General features: G+C 35.9%; 1 protein-coding gene across 2 annotated transcripts in view; it reads left to right on the forward strand.

Annotated features, from left to right (window-relative positions):
• Positions 1–23,608, forward strand: part of RASA2 (RAS p21 protein activator 2) — a 127,349-nt gene that overhangs the window by 23,163 nt on the left and 80,578 nt on the right. For both annotated transcript variants that reach the window (XM_034995995.1, XM_034995999.1), the window contains exons 2-4: positions 482–599; positions 6,693–6,796; positions 16,376–16,470. In XM_034995995.1, the coding sequence (XP_034851886.1) occupies positions 482–599; positions 6,693–6,796; positions 16,376–16,470 (317 nt within the window). The remainder of the gene's footprint in view (positions 1–481; positions 600–6,692; positions 6,797–16,375; positions 16,471–23,608) is intronic.

Raw genomic sequence — 23,608 nt, forward strand, 5'->3', positions numbered from 1 at the left:
ACTGCTTTTGAGAATATTTGCTATGAAAGGGAGTCTAGAAGTGGAATACCACAAGGGAAGAGGTGGAGTCAAGGGAGAGTTTTTTTCTTTCTGTGCTTTTTTTTTTAATTGGGAAATATTAAAAGCTTGTTTAGGTGCTGATGGGAGTGATCCACTAGTAAGGAAAATTAATGATGATGCAGGAAAGGGATTAATTGTGGAGTTAAGTCCTTGAGGTGGCTGGTGATTCGGCTGGAGGGCACAAGTGGGGGGATTGCCCTTTCTAGAAGCAGGGAAACCATGGTATAATATGACCTCACACTCCCCTTTACACACAGCTCTTCTCTTCAGTCTCACTGGACCAAGTTGATCACCTGCTTTCTGTAATCACTAGGGGTTTTTTTTGTGCTATATCTTACATGTTCTTTTGGATTGATTGTATAAGGTTTAGCATGAAGCAGCTGGTGGTATTTAACACCAATTTCAATTTTTTTGCCAACAGGTGAAGCGAAAAATTTATTGCCATATCTTGGACCCAACAAAATGAGAGATTGTTTCTGCACCATAAATTTGGACCAGGAAGAGGTTTATCGTACCCAAGTTGTTGAAAAGTCTTTAAGGTTTGTTAAAAAAATTGGTAAATTATCTTTCATATGATATATATTGATTAATAAATTTTATACATTTTCCAGACTGTAATCATCAAAAAGACTTTCTTTATCTGAAACTTTTCTTTTACATTCTGGATTTGTTTTTAGAATTACAGAATCTCGGTGTTTGAAGGAGCCTTAATGTTTATTGAGCTGGAGTAATCAACTGTCTTATGCTTGGTTCCTTCTGACAATTATCGTTGACAAGCAGTCATCTGACATTTGCTTAATAATGTTCATTCCAGTGACCAAAGAGTTCATTGCCTCCTAAGCAGCCTATTTGGTCTTAGAACAATTCTGACTCTTAGAAAGTTCTTACATTTAGTCAATTAGTATCTATCAAAAGGAGAACCTACTGTAGGCCAAGAGCTTGCTGGGTGCTATTTATTCAAACATCCAAGAGAGCAAGATAAATGCAGTGCTTGCTTTCATGTGGCTTTTCATTGCTTCAAAATGTATCTTCCTTTTAATTGTTGCTAATTCTATCCCTTGGATTTCTGGAGAACACACCTCAATCCATATTTGACATGACATCTTCCAAGTTTTTGAAAACAACTATCATATACCTCAGTTTGTTCTCTAGGCTAAGTTTTGCCTATTCATTTGAACTTTTCTCAGAGTACATCATTGTTTTATTTCTCTTGAGAATAAATTACTTCTTAAAGTTATACAAGTCACTGAACTAAGTAGGGCATTGTAAGGGAATGAATTCTTGGGTAAATTTCTCATCTTTTGAAAGTGTAATAGCACTCAGAGTATCCTAGTATATTCTAATTCATAAAATTGGAGTGTGCCACCTCTGCCCTGTAATAGTGTTTGTGGACATAATTCTAGCACAGAGCTGTGCTGGCAGGATGCGGTCGTGGTCAGAGATAAGAGTCAAAACAAGGGCATGGGGGGTTGTTGGAATGAACGTGTGGTGGGTGAAGTACTGAATGTCATGACTCCTGTAAATTGCGTTTTGGGTATTTATTTTTTGATGCTCTTTTTTTCATAATCTTTTTTCGTTACGCTCCCCCCCTCCTTTTTTTTTCCTCTGGAGCTTTTCCCTTTGTGTCTTTATTGTCAGTGTTTATAATTTTGAATGTCTATAGTGTTCTTCATAGGAAAGGCATTATATAAAGCTGAAAATACTTAGTAGCCCCCCAAAATTTGAAGTAATACACTTCACATCTTTAGTCATAAATCACCTGTCGCTGTTCTTTTAGAATTCTGTTATTTATATGTTATACGTGATGAAACTGAGTCACCAAAAGGCTGAATAATTTGTGCATATAATATAGGAAGTTAGGAGCAAAACGGAGATTGGAACCTGAAACTGTCTCAGTTTCAGTTTGTTACTTAATGTACACTGATTCCATATCGCACAAAAATCAGTGATATACAAAGCTAGTAATTGTCCATAAATTGAATACTTGTGGTAGTTTCTAATATGTAGCTTTGTAAGTTAGTAACTAAAATTAGCTTACTTTTTCTTTTTTAAACCCCTGCCTTTCTAGATATTTGTGTTGGGAAAAGATGATGAAACATTATTTTTATCCATCTTAAATTATTTTCTAGATACTTAGCAACTTGGAAGATATTTTAAGACTTAGGTTATTTCAATAGTTAGACTAGGTGCTTCTTGGATTCTAGGTGACCCCTAGCACTTTTCCTTGCAGAATAAGGTGAAAGAATGTGTAATATAAACCCTTGCTGACCTTGCTTTCATGTCAGTGTTTTCTTCCCTTATTGTGATAAGCTATCAAGTCAAGAGTCAGTAGATACCATTTAGATCTTTATGGGTTCTGGATATTATAGTTTTTATAGGTAGTCTGGATACAGAGTTTTCGTAACGGGTAAGGAAGAGTGACATATAGAATCTATAGCTCATAAGTTTTTACCTCAAATTCTTTTAAAAAGTGAGTGGTATATAAACAGCCATACTGCTTATGCCCAGTGCTTTTCTTCCCCATGCCAGGAATTTCCTTAGGAGTCATGTATGATCATATGTCAGTGATAGCAATAGAATGTTTTTAAAACTATGTCTCATCATGCTCCTTACCAACCCATTGAAAAGTTTTCTTCAGATGGATTGATTAATTAATAATTAAATTAAGTAAAGATGTGGGAGCCCAGATGTGGGGATTGTCGACATTGTGGTGATACAGTGATACAGATGACTTAGTGAATAATTCTGTAGTGTTCTTACTTGGTTTTAGAATGTATTTTAAAAATAATATTTGAGGGACGCCTGGGTGGCAGTCGGTTAGGCGTCGGACTCTTGGTTTTGGCTCACGTTGTGGTCTCAGGGTGGTGAGATCGAGCCCAGTGGCCGGCTCTGCGCTTAGCTTGGAGTCTACTTAAGACCATCTCTCCCTCTCCCTCTGCCCCCCCCAAATAAATAAATAAGTCTTAAAAAATAAAATAAATGAAAATAATATTTGAATATGTACATGTGATATATAAAGGAAATTCTTCATTTTATAATTGTTTATAAAATGATGCAAAGGAGAAAATACTTAAATATGTCATGTCTTTGCCTAATAGTTTTTTTTTTTTTTTAAGATTTTATTTATTATTTGACAGAGACACAGCGAGAGAGGGAACACAAGCAAGGGGAGTGGGAGAGGGAGAAGCAGGCTTCCCGTGGAGCAGGGAGCCCGATGCGGGGTTGGATCCCAGGACCCTGGGATCATGGCCTGAGCCGAAGGCAGACGCTTAACGACTAAGCCACCCAGGCGCCTCCTAATAGTCGTTTTTGTTCAATTTTTATGTTGAGATTAATAGAGGACTCTAGTTATTTTGATAGACCAACTTTTTAAAAGATTTTATTTATTTATCTATCTATTTATTTATTTATTTATTTGAGAGAGTGCACATGGGGAGAGAGTGGAGGGAGAGAATCTTAAACAGACTCCACAATGATCGTGGAGCTGGGAGCCCTGTGTTGGGCTCCATCCCATGGCCCTAGATCATGACCTGAGCCCAAACCGAGAGTTGTGGACGCTTAACTCACTGAGCCACCCAGGTGCCCCATTGATAGACCAACTTTTAAAAGTTTATTTTGATTACATTTGAAGTAAAAAATACATTGACGGGCGCCTGGGTGGCTCAGTTGGTTAAGCAACTGCCTTCGGCTCAGGTCATGATCCTGGAGTCCCGGGATCGAGTCCCACATCGGGCTCCCTGCTGAGCAGGGAGTCTGCTTCTCCCTCTGACCCTCTTCTCTCTCGTGCTATCTCTCATTCTCTCTCTCTCAAATAAATAAATAAAATCTTAATAAAAAAAATACATTGACAAATAAAATCTTAAAAAAAAAAAAACATACATTGACAAAAGTTGACCAGGCATTATAAACAACTAAAAAGCTGAGTCAACTGTTTTCTGGACAAGATTGAAATAACTTCTGTAAGAGTATTTTTCTTTGCATTTCAGCTTCTTTTTAAGTCGTGACATCCTAAAGAGGTTGCGTTTTATGGTGACATTTTCAAAGTATCCTTTAGTTCTTTAAGCATTCTCAGGAAAGAGGTGCTCTTAACAAAAGATATTTACTAGCATTTTAGAGATTCATGTCTCCATAGAATCTAAACATCAAAATAACATTCTTAAACATCTAAAAATGAGCTGTTTCATAGGAAAAAGTCTTAGCAGCTTGGGGATAGGCAAAGATTTCTTAGGATGCAGAAATCACTAGTCATAAAAGAGGAAAATTGATAAACGGGATTTCATCAAAATCAGAGCCTTTTGCTCTTCAACAGACACTGTCAAGAAAATGAAATGGTAAGCCACAGCTGGGAGAAAAGATTCTGACAAAGGACTTGCATCTAGAATTTATTTAAAAACAAAAACAAAACCAATAAGAAGAAAGCCCATTTAAAAAAGTGGGGAAAAACTGAACAGCTATTTCCCAAAAGAATATATATACAAATGGCCAGCAAGCACATGAAAAAATATTCATCATCATCAGTCATCAAGGAAATGCAGTTTAAAATCATTTCTGTCACGGGGCGCCTGGGTGGCTCAGATGGTTAAACGTCTGCCTTCGGCTCAGGTCATGATCCCAGGGTCCTGGGATCGAGTCCCACATCAGGCTCCCTGCTCCTTGGGAGCCTGCTTCTCCCTCTGCCTCTCTCTCTCTCTCTGTCTCTCATGAATAAATAAATAAAATCTTTAAAAAAAATGGTGTTTTATGAAAAATGTGGCCATGTCTCCTAACAACTGAGTCTCAAGTACTGTTTCTCGAAACAGCCACGGTACCTCAGTACTCCCGTGGACGTGCTTTCTGCCTACTTCCCATTTCCTCACACAAAGGATTAAAAAGTTGTGTGCTCGAGTATCTAGATTTAATAAAATTAATAATGTTTAAAAAAAATAAATAAATAAAATCATTTCTGTCACTATAGATTCTTGAACATAATGTGTCATGATCGAAATCAGATTACTGGTTCCTGTGACAGTATGGAGAAGGTGATTGCACAAGGGAACTCTCTGGGGAGATAGAAATGTTCTGTATCTTGATTGGGGTAGAGGTTACACAGATGTAAAGATTTATCATATCACATTCAGTAGAATAGCTAATTTTAAAGACTTTCAGTAGCAAAAGTGGACAATGATATGGAATAACTGGAGCTCTCCTGCATTGCTGGTAAAAGTAAATGCTACATATTTGTTTGGGCCACAAATGTGGGAAAACAATTGGACAGTTTCTTATAAATTAAAAATTCACCTACCTTTTTTTTTTTTTTTTAAAGATTTTATTTATTTATTTGAGAGAGAGAATGAGATAGAGACAGAGAGAGCATGAGATGGGGGAGCATCAGAGGGAGAAGCAGACTTCCTGCTGAGCAGGGAGCCCGATGTGGGACTCAATCCCGGGACTCCAGGATCATGACCTGAGCTGAAGGCAGTCGCTTAACCAACTGAGCCACTCAGGCGCCCTCACCTACCTTTTAACTTAGCAATTCCACTCTTCTAGTTACCTATCTAAAAATATTGAAAACATATGTTCAGAAAAAGCCTTGTATAAAAATGTTTATAGCAGCTTTATTTTTAATAGCCCAAACTGGAAACAACTCACATGACTACTAGGAGAATAGATTGTGGAATATTCATGAATGGAATATTCAGCAATTAAAGCAAATGAACTACTTATATACACAACAAAATGGAAAAATCTCATAGTTGTTAAACTGAGTGAAGAAGCTAGGCACAAGAGTACATACTATTTAGTTCCATTTATATGAAATTCTTAGATCTATATAATACTGCAGAGGAGTATAAGGGAACTTTATGGGGAGATAGAAATGTTACTATATCTTGATTGGGATGGAAGCAACACAGGTTTATAAATTTATCAAATCTTTAACCACTGTATTTCATTTTTTTAAAAGATTTTATTTATTTCAGAGAGAGAGCACACATGTGCGTGAGCAATGGGAGAGGCAAAGGGAGAGGGGGAGAGAGAATCTTAAGCAGGCTCCACACCCAGCTCATGAGCCCCATGCAGGGCTGATCTCATGACCCAGAGATCATGACCTGAGCAGAAACCAAGTGACTGAGCCATCCAGGCACCCCAATCATTTAAATTAGATTTTATTACATGTAATTTATACCTTAATAAAGTTGATTTTTTAAAAACCCTGTTTTTTTTTAAAAAAAAAAACCCATTTTAGTTTCTTAAAATTACTTTAAAATAATGCTTTACATAACAATACCCATTTGTGTTATGTATTATTGTGATTAATATAGCTATACATACTTCTGAGATGATGATGGGTGTGCATGACATTATCCTGAACTCTCATTTGTGTCCACTTTAGGTGAACAAGACCCCAGGCAATAACTGGGTCTTCTGTCCTTAGGACTCCTAAAAAGCTGTTCAGAGCTTAACCTGGCAATTGAGGTCCTCTCAGAGTTCAGCTTGGTTTGTACAGGATTTAGTTGTAATTTAGCATAGAGAATAATTTTGGAGCTTTTGAAACTTTCCCTATGGTGTTTTAGTCTGTAATTTGTTTTATTGAAAATACTATATGAGGACACTGTCAGATTTAAATTTAATGAACTTTCCTCTTTTCTCTCTAGCCCATTTTTCAGTGAAGAATTTTACTTTGAGATTCCAAGAACTTTCCAGTATTTGTCTTTCTATGTTTATGATAAGAATGTTTTACAAAGAGATCTTCGTATAGGTATGTACTATTCATAATTATCTTTAATCACAGCATTAGTGTTTATATTCATTCTTTCACTAAGTATAAAGTGTTGAAAACAACAGAATAACAGAATAATACATGCTCAACATTTCTAATCCTTTTCTTTAGTCTTCAAGTTCATTTGTGAGTCTCATTTTTAATTTGTATGCTCAGCTTCGGTAACACTTTGGAAGTATCTTGACTGATTCCCCCCCCGCCCCCAGTCATGGTGTCATATGTTTCCAAAATACCTGATGGGGCATTTTCCATAGTATTCCATAGTATTCATTACACTTGTTCATCAGTTTGTTGTCTAATATCTAGACTCTCTAGTTGAATATGATATTTATGAAGATAGAGATTGTTGCTCCAGAGTGCCTTACATTTAGTAGATGTTTGGTAAGTATTTGCTGAATGGTTCAAAGAATGTTTTTATACAAAGATCACAGTGTTCGATCCCCCAAAGAACATATATTTTTCAAGTATTTCACTAGAAGTAATAATTTGCTTCTTATTTGACATGTGTTTTTCTTTCTGGCTGTGTTGGTGACCATTAACTCTGTTTCTTAAATAATTGTCTAAGGCTGGGGTGTGATCTATGGGCATGGAGTAGAACAAAGCTAAATGGACACACATGTGTCATCGTGGTCTTTGCTCCAGTGTCTATATTTTAATAACAGGTAGAGGTCTACCATTTACATGTATTATCCTCTCACTTTTTAGTATCATGAATTTTGTCATCCCTTTCTCTCTTTTCTGATTTGAAAAGTCTTCCACAGTTTAAATGATTAAGCTTTATTTGACTTTGTCCTCTTAACTACCACCTAATTTGTTTCCTCCGCTTTTGCTCCTGAACTCCTTAACAAGTGGTTTGTATCCTTCTGCTTACTGCTTCTTTTTTTTAAAATCTTTGTAATCTTGCTTCTACATTTTTCTGACAAACCTTTTTTGAAGTTTGTCAGAATCATTTTAGAGGAAATCAAATAGCCTTTCAATAAACAGTATATATATTTAATTATAAAACTATTACATGTTCTTAGTGACTAGTAGTGACTGTGAACAGGAATAACAACAGTTAATAATTTGTGTGTTTCTTCCCATTCTTTATGCATTTGTATTATTACATTGCACTATTCAGTTTTTTCCTTTTTTTCATCTAATGATCCTTTTCCCCTGTCATAAAGTATTTTCCAAAAATATTTGTTAAATAATACCCTTTGTAAAGAAATGTATTATTTGAGCTACTTCTTTGTTGGTGAACAATTATGTTTTCAGATTTTTGGTGCTCTTAATGGTGTTGCTATGAACATCCTTTTTTTAATTTTTTTAAAGATTTTATTTATTTATTTGACAGAGAGAGAGATAGCGAGAGCAGGAACACAAGCAGGGGGAGTGGGAGAGCGAGAAGCAGACTTCCTGCCGAGCAGGGAGCCCGATGTGGGACTCGATCCCAGGACCCTGGGATCATGACCTGAGCCGAAGGCAGACGCTTAACGACTGAGCCACTCAGGCGCCCTATGAACATCCTTCTTGCATAAACTGTTGCTTGTCTCTTTTTCTTAGAATAAATTCCTAGAAGTGAAAATACTGAATTAAAGGGTATCAATATTTTTAAAATTTCTTCTCTCTCTGTTTTTTACATTTGCCCCCAGAAATACTTTATTAATTTAAATTCCCCCAAACATGGCATGGGCATAATCATTTCACCATGCCCTGGTTATTCTTGGATATTAGCTTTGAAAAATTTTTTTCCCAATTTGACAGGTGAAAAATAATATTTTTTTAACTGTATTTTTCTGATTATCAGTGAATTTGAGGAATTTTTCATGTGTTTATGTCTTTTACATTTTTCTTCTATGAACTAGTTTTTCATTCTTATGCCTATTTTTCATTTGGATGGATTTCGTTGTTCTTATGCATACTTATTTGTTAAATATGTTAACTTTTGTCAGCTGTATACTTAACAAATACTTTTTTCTTTGTCACAAAAGGCATTTTTGGAGTGCTGAATCCTTATCTGCCTCTGTCATATTTGACTCGTTTGATTATTTATTCAACTTGTTGAAAGCCAAGGAAAATACAATTTAATGACTTTGTATTTTCCTAGTTGTCTTTCTTCTTCTGACTTCTTTATTTATATGCGGACTCTTCTCTTTCTAGAAAACCCTCAATTATGAATCACTCCTGAGGCCCCATCCTCAATTCAATTAAACAGCCATTTACAGACACTTCTGTGTGGCATATAAAGGATGGGAATACTAAGATGAGTAAGACTCATGTTATTCCCAGGCTATCAAAGAGGCACACTTATACTCTAATTTGTTATAATTGGATCTTTGCTGGAGGTCTGAACAGAGTACTTGGGAGAACAGGTAATCTTGTTTGGTGGAGGATTAACAGACTACTTAGGAAAAGGAAGAAATTTCCAGGTAATAGGGATTAGCAGAATTAGAGGATAAAAAATAAATCATGTTTGTGGTATATCTGTTGGAATATATAAATTACTTAGGAAGAGGGCAGTAGAAATAAGCAGGGACTATAAATTGGGGCCAATTTGTGATGGACCCTGAAGGCTGTGCTAAGGATTTTGGACTTTATCCTAAGACAGTAGTGCTGAGCCTTTTAAGAATGAGAAACCTTTTAAAAATTACATGTAACTATATATACATGAATACTTTCGTGGTTTAACAACTTTCTGTGGCAGACAGTGGTACTTCCAAAGTCCAAACTCAGTGTCTATAGATTACATATGTAAAATGTATATGTATGTAATTATATGTAACTGTATATATTCTTTTAAAGTATATATACACACACTTTACATATGTAATCTATAGTTTATGGTTTAGAGAGATTAGAGTCAGGGAGGCTATTATCAGATGAGATGCAAAGGGCAATAGCGGTGGGAATGCGGATGAGGGAATGTACTTCACTGGAGGAGCTGCAGGTAGGATTTGAGGACTTTAAGGGGAGAAAGGGATGTGAGAAAGGAAAGGGTTAAAAAGAATCTTGTTTCTATGGCTGTCATTAACTGAGATAAAGAACACTGCAGGACCATTCAGTTTTGAGTGGGGGATGGGAAGAGGAGAGGATGACTTTGATTTCAAACAAGTTAAACTTGTATTACCTGGGGAACATCTTGGTGGACTGGTGGTTGGTTGGCTGTGGGAAATACAGATCTGAGGCTGAGAGAAGAGCTGGAGAGGTGAATTTGAGAGTCATTAGCATTAAGTGATACTTCATGCCTCTGCTGGAATGAATGAAGTTGTCCTGGGAGCAGATAAGGAAAATGAGGCTTCAGTGAAGATTGATAAAAGTTTATCAGGAGGGTAGGAAGAGAGGAGAGATTCATATCTCAGAAGGCCAGGGGATCTTTTAATGTCAACAACTAGAGAGAGGTAGGGCAGGATAAGGATTGGATAAAGCTCTTGGTGATTATGAGTGATCCTTGAGAGTGTGTCTCTGATTATCATGTCTTCTTAAGAAAATGTTTTGTAATTTTCATTGTTTGCACATAGTTATAATCATCATACAGTATTTATTGAAAAGGCCTTTTGTTGAGGTTTATTGTTATGATTTCCAAAAGTTCCCCTGTGCTTTGCTTTTTGTTTTTAAAGCAAGTCAATTGTACTTTAAGCAAAAAAAAGTAAGAATCAGTTCTTTTTCTTTTAAGATTGTATTTATTACTTGAGAGAGAGAGAGAGAGAGCACAAGCGGGGAGGTGGGGGGAAGGGGCAGAGGCAGAGAGAGAAGCAGACTCCCTGCTGACCTGAGCTGAAGGCAGACGCTTAACTGACTGAGCCACACAGGTGCCTCTAAGTAAAAATCCGTTTTTTGTGGAGTGGTATCAGAAAGGCATAATTTGGTATGAGAACTTTTGTTTGCAAATAAGCTTATTTTTTTTTAAAGATTTTATTTATTTATTTGACAGAGAGATAGCACAAGTAGGGGGAGCTGCAGGCAGAGGGAGCGGGAGAAGCAGGCTCTGTCCACAGAGCAGGGAGCCTGATGTGGGGCTCGATCCCAGGACCCTGGGATCATGACCTGAGCCGAAGGCAGACACTTAACCAACTGAGCCACCCAGGCGCCCCGCAAATAAATTTATTTTTATTAAGAGAGAAAATTTCTACATTTAGTAGTTTTTTTTTTTCCTTTTACATATGGGAAACTCAAACTCAATTTGTACGTACCCTTTAATTTAAAGTTGAAAAATGGTTTTCATTTATGAATTTTGATGTTTTTGTAGTTTAACATTTTCTTTTGTCATTAACTCATAAAGTTGGGTTGTTTTTTTTAAAAAAATTTGAGCTATTGAAAATTGGGTTCAGTCAATTATTTTGTAACTCTTAGTTGCCAAGTTATAGATTAAACAGTGCCATAGCATTTTCTAGAAATGAAATTTGAACTAGAGTTGAGAGAACCATCTTTCAAACTTAAGAAGATCTGAGAATGTATACTGGTCAAATACAGTTTTAAGAGCTTGTTTGTTTTTTATTATTAATTGTATAAGTAATATATGAATTTTTTTCTTTTTGTAGAATTTTAAATTGTGGTATTACAGATAATCCTAATTAATTTTGACTACTGACTCCCTCCCCTTCCTAGAAGTAACAACTGTTATCAATATTGGGCATAATATTTTATATTAGGCATTTTCATATGCCAGGTAGTTAGTGAAAAAACTCGATTATGGATCAGTTAAAAACTTGAGACGTAGGAACTATGCAATAAAAAGACAGGAAGTTGCAAAATTAAGGTTTTAAAAATCTTTTACTGTATGATATATTGTTCTAAGGTACAGTGTCTTCTCTTAAAAGGAAAGAAAAAGAGAAGAGAAAAACTTTATGTAGGAATGTATTTCCATTTCCAGTGAGAATCATAATACAAAAATTAAAACATATATTTTATCTTCTTTTTTTTTGAAGATTTTACTTATTTTACAGAGAGAGAGAGAGCGAGAGCAGAAACACAAGCACTGTAGTCTACCTTCCCATATTTTTTTCCTGTTCTTACATCCTAGAGATTTCCTTTTTCCAAGCCGAAAAAAATGTGGATTCTCCCCAGGGCAGGAGACTTAACTAGGTGTAATTTTTAAAAGATTTTTATTTATTTATTTGAGAGAGAGCGTACAAGCAGGGGGAGAGGCAGGCAGAGGGAGAGGGAGAAGCAGGTTCCCCGCCGAGCAGGGAGCCCAATGCAGGGCTCCATCCCAGGATCCTGGGATCCTGACCTGAGCCGAAGGCAGACGCTTAATGACTGAGCCACCCAGGTGCCCCTATATTTTATCTTATGTGTATTTTCTAGGTATTTTAGTTTGAGAGAGACACGTTCTCTCAAACAACTAAACTGTGGTTATCTTAGTAGACTTTGGCAACTTTTTTTCTTTTCCCTCAGTTCATTACAGTATAAAAGAATTTCACTGGGATGTCAGAGACCTGAATTCCATTCATGACTCTATCATTTACTAGCTGTGTGACCTTAAACACATAACTTTACCTTCTTAGGCCTGGTTTATCTATAAAATAAGGCTGAGTTTAAGTAAGATTCCTTAAGGTCTTTTCCAACTCTTCGATTTGTCATTTCTGCTGGCATTTAGCTCTGAAGTCAAACCTACCGTTTAAAAATTGCCTAAGACTACACTTCTATATCCGTTTGCATAGGGTCTGTATCAGTTATCTATTGCTACATAACAAACCATTCCAGTACTTGGTGGCTTAATACATCAACCATATATTTGGCCATGATCCTGAGGGTTGTCAATTTGGGCTGAGCTCAACTGGGTGGTTCTTCTGCTGGTCTCACCTGGGGTCGCTGATGTGCAGTTATCTGGGAAATTGACTGGACTGAATGGACTGACTCCTCTATCTGATGGCTCGTGCTGGCTATTATCTGGGTCTTCCTTTCCACATGATATTGGGGTTTTAAGAGGCTAAACCCTACTGCACAGATGTTTATTAATTAAGATTCTGCTTGCATCACATTTGCTGATGTCCCATTTGGCAAAAGCAGGTGACATGGTCAAACCCAGAGTCTGGTGGAGGGGACCACACAATGGCATAGATCAAGGAAGTATGATTTATTGTAGACCATTGATACACTGGACTGCTACCACAGAGAGCAAAAGGTGTCTACCTAAACTCTATGTAGTAAGGCAGCATCAGAGTTTTGCTGTTGACTGAACTGCTGTTGTTGACTATCTGCCAGAATTTATTTAGTCTTCTGGTCCTTTTTCATCCTGAATAGGCAGTCACAGTTGTCACTGCTTTTATCTGCTCTTTCAGCCATTTCTACTAGTGTCCATGTAGGAACAGGACTGTCAGGATTTGCCAGTTGGTGATCTGTATCAGGATGAAATTTCCAAGAATAGGTTGTGTCTAAAAATGGGACCCAAATATCACAGTTTTTATAGATGGCAAGAAAATGCTACTTAGAAGTGGTGCTGGAAAGCTGAGAATACTTTTTTTTTTTTACTTAGAGACCAATAGAGATGGTTTCTGTGCCCACAGTTCCTTCATTTCTTATGGTGTTTCCTCTCCTTGTCTTATTTTAAGGAACTAATACAGCATCTGGTATGTGTATGTGTATGTATTTGTTTGGTCTAAGCTCTTTCTGTCTGTGAGTTTGTCAGGACAGTGGGGAAATGAAATAGTACCTTTAAATTGTTGGGTAGTTTGTTCCTGGGAGGTTTTGTTGCTGTTGTTGTGTTTTGTTTTTTGTTTTTGTTTTGTTTTGTTTTGAGGTGGTTGATTTCATGACCACTAAGGTAATGAGTTAAGTTTGTTCAAAATAGTAAACACTAAACTATGTTTTGAACTATTAGAGTCACAAAATTTATGCAGCTGATCAGAGAAGGGTTTCCCTTTGAGAAGACAAGAACCATTCAACTCTTTCATGATAGTGAGTACCATGGATGCATGAGATAGGAAATAGGAGGAAGAAGGTACTTGGCTTCTGGGAATTTTTACCTATGAACTAAGAGAGGATTCTCTTTTGGGAAAGGCACCTATGACAGAGAAGATGTATATCCAGTGATCTGAGTTGTGAGTCATAAATGGATTAGGTAGATTCCTACTCTAGTTTTCAGAAGCATTGCTGGTAAAATATACTTTGGTTAGGGGAGCCTGGAAATTACATCAGCATTTAAAGCACAGTGCCATTGTGACTATTTGTTGAAAGAATAAATGAATCAAACCAGTAAACTTCCAAATAAACTTTTTTAAAAACTCTGTTTTTAAGTTGGGGGCTTGCTTTGGTGATACTTGTAAATATCGACATACATATTCATAAATTATGTATAAATCTAAAAATTCTGGAAATTGTAGAATAGGAGTCTTAATGAGGAATCTACCAGTGAGTTTCTGGATGGTGAGTAAACTCTTTTAAGATTATATGCCAGATAATATCTGTGCATTTTTCTGGGGAGAGAACACAAACGATGCATAGATACCAAGATTCTTAAAGGTGGAAATGAGTTGTTCTTGAAATGTAAGACCTTCAGCTATGGGATATATAGATCTATTTCTGTATGTACATGTGTGCATATATATATATCAAACTGTTACACATTGCCTTAATGTTTATACCTGGAGTGGAATCAATGGTAAATGGAACCACTTGAAAGAATTATGATAATCATGATCCTTTGTGACACGCAATATTTAATACTTCGTCATAATTCTATATCCTAAGCCATTCCTGGTATTGTATTGATTTGCCAGGGATTTGATAAAATCTGTAGGTAAAACATATCAAGAAATTTGTATGATTTGACTCTTAGCCTGAACTTCTTCAACAGTATAAAGAATATTTGGGTGTTACAGTTAGTACCTAAATCCTGTACTTGACTTTTAGTCTATGTATTTGGTACTGGAAGAATTTTTGTTTTCCCATCATTTTGTATCTTAAGTTTAACCAAACAAAGGCTGAAATATATTATTTTCCTGGTGCCGTTTCTTAACAAAATTTGAATGAATTATGAATTCCATATACTCACAAGAAGATTTTGACCTTTACATTAGATTTCATCCAGTATACTTTAAAGAAAGTTGGAAGGATTTGTGCTTAATTGTGAGGACCAGTTTATTAATTTTAAAATTTTACATGTTTCAAGCTTTATGTGTTACTGGATATAACTGATGAATTTTCAGTAGTTCTCTTTTGGGTTATATATTAATACAGTTGCCCTTCTAAAGAAAATATTTGTAGCTGTGTATTTTAATATTTTCCTTAAAATTACACATATGTAGATAATGTTTGTAGTTTGAGTTCCAGTTCATGAAAAGGAAGATAAGCTTATCAAAATTTTAATATGGTTAAATTTTTTTAACAATTTTTTATTGAGGTGTAATTTACATGCCATAAAACTCACTATTTTAACATACAATGCACACATTGTATATATTCACAGATTTGTGCAACCATCACCACTGCCTAATTCCAAATAAAATTTTAAAGGTTTTTCTGGGTTTGTTTTCTTGTCCTCTCTTTCCTTTCCACTTGATACACAAAATATTGGTATATCTTGACAGAAATTTTTTACTGTTTCCTTAAAGTTTTCAAATGTGGAACTAAAAGACCAAGATAGGTCAGAAGAGAAAGGGCATGAAGTATAATTAGGACCCTTAAAGTAAAAATTCTTATTTGATAAAAGAAAGCAAACTTTGTCTTCAGTATATATCTTTTGTTAAAGCTTTTGTGTTGACTCTTGGAATAAATTGCCAGTCATATGCAAAACTGTGTCTGCTTCTTAAAACTTGAATTGAGGAAGGAAATGCTTTGTACCAACATGGCAAATACTATATTATAATAAGAACATTTCTGTTTCTTCCTCTCATACAACTTTGTTCATTGTACTGTATCTTTCTCTGAGAGGTAGAAACTCTTTAGGGAACTGCCCTGAGTGTGTGTGTGTGTATGCATTGAAGCAGCTTAAGCGGTGTTTATAATGTTTTGATAAAAGCAGATTTTAAAATTGTTGTTTTAATCTCCCAGATTTTCAAGTCAGTTTTCAATATTGTTAGTGATGTATGATATTGTTTTTTTTAATAGGATTTTATGAACTCTTACTAAATGGAGATGGGTCTGCCTCGATAGAACATACGGTTTATTCATAGTTTTAACCGCTTGGGAGGATTAGTTTGCACTATCATTGTACATTGCTTTTTACATGGTGGAATGTATTCTGGGTGAAAACGTGAATATGAATAAGTACTGAAAAATGCAGTTGCATATAATTACAGCTGAGTTTTTATCTAATCATCTGATTCAAAATGACCCAGAAAAGGGTCTGCCAAGGGGCAGGGGGAAATGAGGCACTTTTCATTCTTTAGAATACAGAAAAAAACCTTAAAAAAAGAAAGAAAGAAAGAAAGAAAACACCTTGACCAAAAATCTGTCACAGAATTTTGAGACCCAATAAAACAAAAGTTTAATGAGGAAAAAAAAATACTTTATAAAAATGGATTTTTTAGTATCAATAGGTACAAATTAATTTAAAATATTTTCTGTAAGGTATTATACGTAACAGTGCTAATGATGATACGAAATGTTTCCCTTATATTGTTTTTTTCCCTATAGGAAAAGTAGCCATCAAAAAAGAAGATCTGTGTAACCACAGTGGCAAAGAAACCTGGTTTTCACTACAACCTGTCGATTCCAATTCGGAGGTTCAGGTAAATATTAAGGCTTAGATGATGTGAGAGACTGTCAGCATAGAGAAAGCGAGTGGAAAACAAACTGTACTTGTTTCTGTAGACAGTGCTTATCATACATTACTTTAAATTCTGGGACCAAATATTATAGAGCTTTAGGTAATATATAGCTGCAAAGAAATGTCTTGCCACATGAATTCAAGAATAATGCACGTTGTGGGTGTGTGTCCGAGTTTGGGGAGGTTATATTAGGGGGATATTTCCTGCTTTAGTTCTTTTGTTTGAGTCACAGTGGCAAATTATTAATTTTTTTTTAAGATGGGAAAATTTTTTTTTTTTTTAAAGATTTTATTTATTTATTCATGAGAGATAGAGTGGCAGAGGCAGAGGGAGAAGCAGGCTCCCCGCGGAGCAGGGAGCCCGATGCGGGACTCTATCCCAGGACCCTGGGATCATGACCTGAGCTGAAGGCAGACGCTTAACCGACTGAGCCACCCAGGCGTCCCAAGATGGGAAAATTTTTTAAGAGAAAGGTTATGTTTTATTAATTCTGACTTTGAGGAGAATCCTTGAAGTCTGTGATTTCATTTCTTCTGACCAGGATGCTCTGTTTACTCTCTTAATAAACTGGTCTTGGGAAAATGTTATTCATTCAAACCATGCCTGAGCCCACCTTGAAGAGCCTTTTCATTCCCACACCCACCCTCTTCCTGTTGTTCACCTTTCTTTTTATTTGAAAGGGTGTCATTACTCTTTTTAAAGCTCTTCTTTCCTCTTGCCAAAATAAGAGGTCTTACAGATCTATATGTGATTAAGATGTATGTTTAGCCCCAAGTAGCTTAGCTTTCTATTTGTTTTTGAAAAGTCTGAGTTGCTCTTAGAAATTGTTATTTCCATCTAAAGGGAATCCTTTTTTTGTAACTCTTTATTTATAAAATATGGTAAGGATTGTGAAACCATTGTGAAACCCGAGGACATACTGCAAGCAGAATTCTTCCTTTCTCAAAGAAGTTATAATTTGCCACTGTGACTCAAACAGAAGTTTAAGACAAGAAAAAAGTGCTGCATATACACCCACAGATATTTGCAAATAAAGTGCCTGTGTCTCTGTTTCCTCATAACTTCTGAAGCGTTCTTTGATTAAATTCTCAAAAACTTAAGTATTTGTATATAAAACCCCTTCTTAAGTACAAAATAATTGAAATTTTTCCTATTTTATTCACTCGACCTCATTTCCACTTGGCAATAACTGTCGTTCAGATCCCACTTGGCCACTATCGTGTGTGACCCAGGTGAGAGGCAGTGTGACGAAATGGAAAAGCTTTTACACGAGAAGTCAGAAAATTTAGGTGCTAATTTTCATATGTGGTTACTTCACTGACCTTGAATTTTATTTCTATAAAATGGGCATAAAAGTTGCCATGTTGACTCATAGGATTGCGAGAATTAAGTGAAATGTCTTTTTTTTTTTTTAAGATTTTATTTATTTATTTGACAGAGAAAGACACAGTGAGAGAGGGAACACAAGCAGGGGGAGTGGGAGAGGAAGAAGCAGGCTTCCCGCCGAGCAGGGAGCCTGATGCGGGGCTCGATCCCAGGACTCTGGGATCATGACCTGAAGGCAGACACTTAACGACTGAGCCACCCAGGCGCCCCTAAGTGAAATGTTTTTAACAGTGTTATGAAAGCTGTCAGTTGCTACACAAATGTAAAATACCTGTCTACCGGCAGTCGCTCTGTGGTCCTTTCCATTTCCATAATATAACTTTACCAAAAGGCAGATAGGAAAGAAAGTATGTTTTCCTTTTTAATTATTTTAACAAAAAGCAAGATAAGAAAAGGCTTTGAGAATTTAGTGTAAAATGAAATTTGAGGATTATTTTAAGATGTAGTTTATTGAAGTTCCAATAAAAATATAAATATAAATATTAACTTGCTAAAGGATTCAAGGCCCCCAACTCTCAAAAAGTAGAAATCTCTCTAGAATACTCTGTGTAATTGTTGGAGATGGTATTAAAGATTAGTATTGGATAACAAGCTTTTATTTAGTGGTATATGTAAAACTCATCTCTGAAACATAAAAATTCTGGAAATAACAATTATTAGAGATAATGTCAGCATTTTTTACTTGTTATAAGTGATTTTCATGACCATGAGTTATTAACCTTTATAGGTCTTTTGCTTAAATGATACTTAATTAGACCTAATTCTTTAAAATACATTTTAGGAGGAAAAGTGCTTTAGTGGGTGGGAGGGATACAGAACCCCTTTCAGGTTAATATAGTACTACTGGAAATGTTGTTTGGCCCCAGAACTAATCTAGGAATACTAAATTAACTCTGTGAGCCTAGAAAAGATAGAAGAAGAAGCCCATGATTCATACAAATCCTATTTTGTTAATAAATTTGTTCACTTGCATAAAGTTTATAAAATTTTACAAAAATATCATGGAAATAATAGCAATTGATGGAGCCATAGGAGAAAGCTATGAGAAGGATTGAGTTCAGTAGGAATTCCACCTAATAATTACTATTAGTGGTTAAACAGTATGTAAGCACAGTATTACGTACTTAATATATATTTTTTCATTTATTCTTCAGAAAAGCATTATGAGGTGTAGGAAGCGTTACCCACATTTTACAAATATAGAAAATGGATTCAGAGAGGTTAAATGACATCTCCAAAATCAGAACTATTAGGTGATGGAGCCCTGGTTCCAATAGAGATCTAGTCTGATTCTAAAATTCCTAAACATGGTGCTTTACTGCTTTTCAGTCTTCATAGTTTTGGTCACGAAAAGGCTTCAACAGATTATTAGGCGGGGACATGTGAGTATAGTAAAGTATAAGGAACAGAAGCCTACTCAAATTAGCTCAAAGAAAAAGGGAGGGGCATTTGAAAGTTCCTAGGGAACTTCTTGGAGTATCATTACAGGAACTTCAATAAGAGCTGGAAGTTGTCAGGCATTTACTGAAGAGCTGTCTCTAAAGTGGAGGTCGAGTTCTTACAATAATAAACTAGATACAGTTCACAGAGTCAAAATCGTTCTTGAAAAGTTTTTAATTTCTCATAAAGTATACTAAAATATTGGGTGGTTTGTTTCTACTTGATCACTACATTAAATAGTTGACTTGCATTTGGGACCATGGTGAATAAAAAAATATATATTGTGTTTTTAAACTGTGGACTTACACTCAGTGCAGCCGTAGATACTGCAAGGGGCACTTGGGAACCGAGATCCACTGATTTCATTTCTTCCCACTCGTACACTCACTGTGCTCATTGAGTATAAGTGCTCACTGTTTAAATAGTGTTTTTTCTTTCCCTCTTATTTTGTAAATGAATAGTTAATATTTTCTGTCTTGCTCTCTCATTTTAATACTATTCACTTTGCAAAATGAAAGGAAAAAAACCACTAATGATGAGATTCCCTTGTATTCTTTTTGTACGTCTGATGAGATTACATGTTTCTCACTTCTGCTTCTCTTTAATCTCTTGTTAATGGCTAAAAAAATGCCCACATCAGCCTTTGAGTTTACATGACCATACCACCCCTCACTTTCTGAGATCTGAGTTAGTTCTCTGCCGCAATTTAGAAAATTTGGCCCAACTAGGGCCAGATGTCTACTGCATACTAGTTGGTATGACTGAGGGGATAAAGTCACTGTAGAACAGGCCGTTTTGGGGCTTTGGGTAGGCATGATCCCTAAGAAAGGGGTTTAGATAGAGGAAATGATTGGCATTTCTGCTTCAGAGGGTAAGTTGTTTGTTTTCCTAGCTCTACTACTAATTGCCATTTGTACCCAAAACAGTTGCTAACCTGTTGTTGTCTGAGGCTCTTCATCTTTGAAATGAGACCTTCAGTGTATGGGATTCCCTTCAGTTCTGAAGTTGTAGGGAAGTAACATGCAGAAACGTAATTTAGCCTTGAATTGAAAAGATCCCAACAGTAGTGAGATGGGTTTTATACTAAAACAGTTGAAAATTGCAAAGAACACTAAACCTCTTACCTTAGATTGGTTCCCAGATGCTTTATTATTGCTGTTAATAATGTTAATCATTTTCAGTTTTCTTTTCAAACATTCAAGATATTATTAATATTTCATGAGTGCATTTTTCTACACTTTTTTTTCTGTTCTTTTTGTTTGTTTGTTTTGTAGTTACTCTCTGTGGATTGAAACATTCTCTTCTGAACCCACTCTGATCCGCCTTCATACTCCACAATGAGCTAGAGGGAGAGCACAAAGGGCTCTCACTAACGTTACCCATGACATTGTGTCAATAAGTCTGGTGGACATTTTTCAGTCCTCCTTTTATATGATCTTTCAGTGCTTTTCATAATGTTGACCACTCCTTTTTGAAACATTCTCTTCCTTAGTTTCTGGTTGTGGTTATCATCCTACTTCACTTGGTATTCTTTCTACTACTCTTTGCCACACAAGTGAAGTTAATTTGGATTGTATTGGTGCCTCTCTCTATACATCCTCTTTTGGCTTCAGTGATCTGCAGCCATGCTCTTAGCTATATAGTGCTGGAACTCACAACAAACTTGAAATATTTTTCTTTAGTTCTTAGGTGCTGAGATAAAGAGCATACGTTCACATAAGACCGATTAAACCATTTCTCTTATATGGAGAAGTTGGTACTCTCACTAATTAAGGCTGTTTGTCTCACAGAACTTGTACAAGAGGCAAATCTAGATGTGCTGTCAATCACATCTTCTGATGTAATTACTTAGTTAATAAGTCTTTCTTTACCAGCAAGCTTATCTTGAATTTCTGGATCATGCCATAAGTTATTGATTGTTTTATGGTTGTTGTTGTTATTGTTTTTAATATGGCCTCTGCCCTATCTATTTAAACAAGTGTTAGAAATAACAAATGCAGTGATTATACCTAATAATATATACATCTGTCTTTTTAAACATGCCTGATTAAAACATAATGAATGTAAAGGTATAATTCATTGTTGCAGGAAGAAACTTCATTTGTAAATTTATAAACATGAAATAACAAAGAAAGGAGCTATTCTAGATTGTAATAAATACTTCTTCAAAGAGGAAACGCAGATCTGTCCATAAATAAGAGAGATTAAAACCTTTATTTTGTTTTTCATCTGATAGCCAGTTGTATCCAGAATGATTTATAGTTAATTACTACATATGAAAACATCTGGAAATCAGGAAGTTGGGATTTTTTCCCCCTCATATGAAGAAAACTTTCCACCAGTCGAAATATACTGAGTTCTTTTATGTGGAATGGTTGTTACAATTCAGTGTTTTGTGATAAAAACTAAAAACTGAAAAAAAAAAAAAGACTGAAGAAATTTTGGAGTGTGTGCATTGGGTTTTGCCCAGATACCCATAATACACCTGAGTTTCCCAAACTGTATGCAGAAATTCATATGGTATCTTCTATATGGTACCATTAAAATAATCACAAATTTTTCTATGGGAACTTTTATAAAAGTATTTGAAATAAAGCTAGCATATTATTAAACCTTCAGACAGTCCCAGAGTAATATAAGTTCCTAAATATGCTGTCTAGTACAAATTAATGTGATATAATTGCATATATCAACCTAACGTAATCATTGCTATAAAATGCATATAGAATATCGGCTCCCCAAAATTTGGTTAACTTTAAATAAAACATACAGAATACAGTGCCAGGTATTCGATCTTCCAGTATTTCCTGACATACAAGAAAATTACAGTTTTGTCATTGAACCTCCCTTAGGAGGTTGGATAATAAGAAAGCAGTTGTGGACCAAATCACATTGCATGTTTATCGTCAAACATAGTTTCTTGTCAGAGTCTTGTAGTTGCTTCGTTGTGGCTAATGTCTCTTTTCTCTAGTTGCTTTTAGGATTTTCTTTTGATCTTCTGCTTTTAGCAGTTTTACTATGCTCTGCTTACATATGGTTTTCTTTATGTTTATCCTGTGGGTGTTCCTGGGGGCTCCTAAATCTCTGCCTTGATGTCTTTGGTTTTGGAAAATTCCAGGCAATTATTTCTTTTTTTTTCTCCTTCCCTATTTTTTCTGTCTCTTCTGGGACTCCGATTACATGAATAATAGACCATTTTCCTATGTTTCATATGTCTCTTATGCTCTCTCCCTCTCTGTGCTTCATTGTAGATATTTGCCCCTGACTAATTTATCTCCCATTACACCAATTCTTGTTTTGGCTATGGCTCATTCGCTGTTAAATACATCTTCATTTTGGTTATTTTATTGCCTAATCCTGAACTTTTCATTTGATATACTTTATCAAATTTTTTGCTGGGTTTTTTCATTTTGTTGTCTGCCTTAAAAAATGTAAGCAGTTATTTTAACCTCTGTCAGTTTACTCCAACATCTGCATCTCCTGCTTTTTATTGGTTTTTGTTTTTTGGTGTATGGTCTTGTCTTCTGGCATGCTTCATCATTTTTAATGGAATGCTAGACATTGAAAAATATGAAATATTTTAGAGATAATTTGAAGCTGTGGGTGATATGTTTTTTTTTTTCCTTCAGAGAAGATTTACTTTACTTACTGTCTACAGGTGATCACCTCAATCTAGTTAGGGAGTCAGCTGATTTTAGGCGAGGTTTCCAGTCTTTGTAAAGGCTGGTCAGTGTTGTTCACCCTTACTCCTTAGGCATAGTCTTTCTGCAGAGATTCCAACAGAAAGCCTGCCTGTTTGCCAGCGGCACACTACCTTGGGGGGCCCTGGACTCCAGTTTTTATATGCCCAGCCTCATGAGACTGTAGACTGCTTTGTTTAAGCTCTTCAGCTTCTCAAGCCCCTGCTGAAGTTAGGGAGTCCCATTCAACAAGCTTCTCCAGATGCCCCACCAGCAACATCTACTTTGATCTCATTGGCCAGAATTGTAGCCTATGACTGTCTTTAGCCTGTATCATCTGGCTTCAGAGGAGACTAGGAAATGTTTTTTTTTTTTTTTTTAAGATTTTATTTATTTATTTGACAGAGAGCGAGCGACAGCAGGAACACAAGCAGGGGGAGTGGGAGAGGGAGAAGCAGGCTTCCCGCTGAGCAGGGAGCCCGATGCGGGACTCAATCCCAGGACCCTGGGATCATGACCTGAGCCGAAGACAGACACTTAACGACTGAGCCACCCAGGTGCCCCGAGACTAGGAAATGTTTTGCTGAACTCAA

Source organism: Mirounga leonina, unplaced genomic scaffold (assembly GCF_011800145.1).
Source record: "Mirounga leonina isolate KUSES-001 unplaced genomic scaffold, KU_Mleo_1.0 Mir_115, whole genome shotgun sequence".
In the NCBI taxonomy this organism is placed as follows: Eukaryota; Metazoa; Chordata; class Mammalia; order Carnivora; family Phocidae; genus Mirounga; species Mirounga leonina.